The 3,847-nt window shown below is 34.0% G+C and overlaps 1 protein-coding gene across 1 annotated transcript in view; it reads right to left on the bottom strand.

Moving 5' to 3' along the window:
• The window catches only part of LOC110334297 (prolactin-3D1-like), a 5,942-nt gene extending 4,120 nt beyond the window's left edge, over window positions 1-1,822 (bottom strand). Inside the window, exons 1-2 of the mRNA XM_021216124.1 lie at window positions 1,792-1,822; window positions 1,124-1,281 (exon numbers count right to left, since the gene is read on the bottom strand). Of these exons, the coding sequence (XP_021071783.1) occupies window positions 1,124-1,281; window positions 1,792-1,822 (189 nt within the window). The remainder of the gene's footprint in view (window positions 1-1,123; window positions 1,282-1,791) is intronic.
• Between the last annotated feature and the right edge of the window lie 2,025 nt (window positions 1,823-3,847).

Here is a 3,847-nt window from a genome sequence, read left to right as displayed (position 1 = left end):
CTTGGTCTTGCAAACTTTATGTGACCCAGCACAAGGGAAGGCCTGGGCCAAGTAGTGGGAGTGGGTGGTTAGGGGAGCAGGGACAGGGGGGGGTATAGGTAAATTTCGGGATAGCATTTGAAATGTAAATAAAGAAAATAATAATAAAAATGTGCATTTCATTACTGTTGATACAGTAAACAATTAACTATAAAATTCTAGGCATGTTTTAAGGAAATATTCAGCAGTGACTAACATAAGAATTCACAACAATATTTAATATTTCTATATTAATGATATGAAGAATATACTTGTATAAGGTATTTATTAGGAAAATACAAAATTACTTAATAGATAAAGGATTATTAGAAATATACTGCTGAAAGATTAGGAGAAAAGAATAAGGAATTTAAGAAAAANGAGTGAAGGAAACTAACAATGAAAATATATATTCTCTACAAATTTAGGGATATATAATCCATATACTCAATTTTGAGTGGTAATTTTCTCTATTGTTTCCTCACTATCAGATGCTGAAACTATGAGTAATACCCCTGAAGAAGAGATAATGTATTTTGTTTCTAAATCATCTCTTCAATTGTACTAAGACACTTTCCTGAAAATGATAAACCATAATTCTTAGCCTTTGTGAAATTAGAAAGAGTTATTGTGTTTTGCTTTTGCTTTTCACTTTTTTGCATGGTTTCAATTGTATTTAGTATTATTCTTTTCATAGGAGTACCTCATGGTTTTGACTTTTTCTAAATTTATTCTTTCCATATAACTAACTTAAATGCAATTCNCCTGTACTATGTATCTTCAGATCAATAAGTATAAAATGGTCATGAAGACAGAATCCATTGGTAAGTTACCAGGATATCACCGATCCTGTGACAAAATTCAAAACAAGTTATTATTTTTAAAGTTATAGAAAAATTTAAAATACCATTTAATTCTTAACAAAATGTTTTGATATTTTAATAAAATTTCATATTTTGCCCATTCCACAATTTGCTATATGATTCTATTACCTATAACAAGTGAATTTCTTGGAATTATATACATAGAACTTTCCAATTTTATTATTGTTTAGTTATTTGAAGGCCCCTTTAGATAAGAATCCAGAAGCAAGGGCATTACTTACAAATTCACTATATANATCTGCGGTCAGGATAAATGTATTATGAGACAGTTCAGCCAAACGATTATACAGGTCTTCAGTGGACACCTTGGAAGTTGGTTTGCTGGACACATTCTCCCAAAGGAGTAGGCTAGACACCAGCAGCAACAATCGCATTCCTGCTGTCAGAGAAACAAACTGAAATAATCTATGCATGTGGTTACAACAAACGAATTATCTTATAATGCTGTCTTTTCTGAGGTTCCTCAGCCATTATATTTGATTTCCTAACGATTAATAGGGCATTTATTTTCATAACTCAGAAAATACAGAAAAATAGTGACATTACTCCATTAGAGAATTGGACACGTAGATGATATCACACAGTGTGCATTTGCTCAAGCTTTTCAAGTAGTTTGCAAACACATGGAGCTTTGAATAACCATAAAACAAAGACCTCAAATAATTATCTGAGACTATTTTACTACACTCAAATCTCCTCCTGTGTTAACCAGAAACTCTGTAAAATGTTTCTTTCAGGAGAGAAGGTAATTGGCACTGTAATCAAAAGGTCTAAACTCAAATGTTTAGGAAGCACATCACTTCCAAAAGTAAATCCACACTCCAAACACATCTTGAACATCTCTGCAATATTAAGGTTTACTTAGGTACATGGATGAATGGCAACCTACCAGAGCCTGAAAGAGTTGAAGTCAGCCACATTTCTGAGAAGGTCGACCACAATGAAGGCTCCAAGTCAGGAAATCTGCTTCACCTGAGTGTTGTCCTCATTCAATTTTCTGCCTCCTATATATATTACCAGACTATACCCAAACTCAGGCAGAGCTTGGGGCTGCTTGTGGACGTTGTACATCGTGGTGCGCACTAGGCTCCGCACCACGATGTACAACGTCCACAAGCAGAAATCAGCAAGATCATCTGGACTGATTGATTACTCATATTCCGGCCAGCAGGAGAAAAGGCTTTTCCTCCTATACATCTCCTTAATTCAAGATCTTATGTCTGTCATATCTTCTACAAAGTTCCCTAGGGTTTTTGGTTATAATCAATGTTATCAATAATTATATGAATATTTGTGCTCTCTATAGCTCTAAAATACATTTTTTCTAGACTGTTTTACTAAACTCAAATCTCTTCCATTAAATAGAAACACTGTAAAATGTTTCACTCAATAAATTAGCTAAAAGTCCTCAACAGATTCAAAAATAATAAAATGAATCCATCCTATCACATCACCATGAACTAAGGCTGATTTTCAATAACAACATAAGAAATAAAAAGCCTACATATACATGGAAACTGAACAACACTCTACTCAATAACTTGTTCAAATAAGAAATAAAGAAAAAATTAAAGACTCTTTAGAGTTTAATGAAAATGAGGCCACAACATACCCAAACTTATGGGACACAATGAAAGCACACCTAAGAGGAAAACTCATAACTATACGTGCCTCCAAAAAGACAGTGGAGAGTGCATACACTAGCAGCTTAACAGCACATCTGAAAGCTCTAGAACAATAGGAAGCAAATTCACTCAAGAGGAGTAGATTTTATGAAATAATAAAACTCAGGGCTGAAATCAACCAAATAGAAACAAAAAGAACTATACAAAGAATCAACCAAACCAGGAGCTGGTTCTTTGAGAAAATCAGCAAGATAGATAAACTCTTAGCCAGACTAACTAGAGGGCACAGGGACAGTGTCCTAATTAACAATATCAGAAAAGAAAAGGGAGAGATTACAACAGAAACTGAGGAAATCCAAAAAACCATCAGGTCCTACAACAAAAGGCTATATTCAACAAAACTGGAAAATCTGAATGAAATGGACAGTCTTCTAGACAAATACCTGGTATAAAAGTTAAACCAACAACACATTAATGATCTAAACAGTCCCATATCCACTAAAGAAATAGAAACAGTCATTAATAGTCACCAAACTACAAAAAGCCCAGAACGAGATGGGTTTAGTGCAGGATTCTATCAGAACTTCAAAGAAGACTTAATTCCTGTTCTCCTCAAACTATTCCACAAAATTGAAACAGAAGGTACTCTGCCCAATTCATTCTATGAAGCCACAATTACTCTGATACCTAAACCACATAAAGACCCAACAAAGAAAGAGAACTTGATACCAATTTCCCTTATAAATATTGATGCACAAGTGCCTAATAAAATTCTTGCAAACCTAATCCAAAAACATATCAAGAAGATCATCCATCATGATCAAGAAAGCTTCATTTCAGGGATGCAATGATGGTTATGTATAAGGAAATCCATCAACGTAATCCACTATATAAACAAACTCAAAGACAAAAATCACATGATCATCTCATTAGACATTGAGAAATCATTTGACAAAATCCAACACCCATTTATGATAAAGGTCTTGGAAAGTTCAGGAATTCAAGGCCCATATCTAAACATAATAAAAGCAATATACAGCAAAGGAGTAGCCAACATCAAAGTAAATGGAGAGAAATGTGAAGTAATCGTATTAAAATGAGGGATTAGACAAGGATGCCCACTCTCTCCCTACCTACTCAATGAAGTAATAGAAGTCCTTGCTAGAGCAATTAGACAACAAAAGGAGATCAAAGAATACAATTTGGAAAGGAAGAAGTCAAAATACCACTATTTGCAGATGATATGATAGTGTACACAAAGGACCCGAAAAATTCCACCAGAGAACTGCTAACCTGATAAACAACTTCAATGACTGTATC

This window comes from Mus pahari, chromosome 16 (assembly GCF_900095145.1).
Source record: "Mus pahari chromosome 16, PAHARI_EIJ_v1.1, whole genome shotgun sequence".
Classification (NCBI taxonomy): domain Eukaryota; kingdom Metazoa; phylum Chordata; class Mammalia; order Rodentia; family Muridae; genus Mus; species Mus pahari.
Note: the sequence above shows the minus strand (reverse complement) of the source record. Positions and strands in the feature narration are given on the sequence as shown.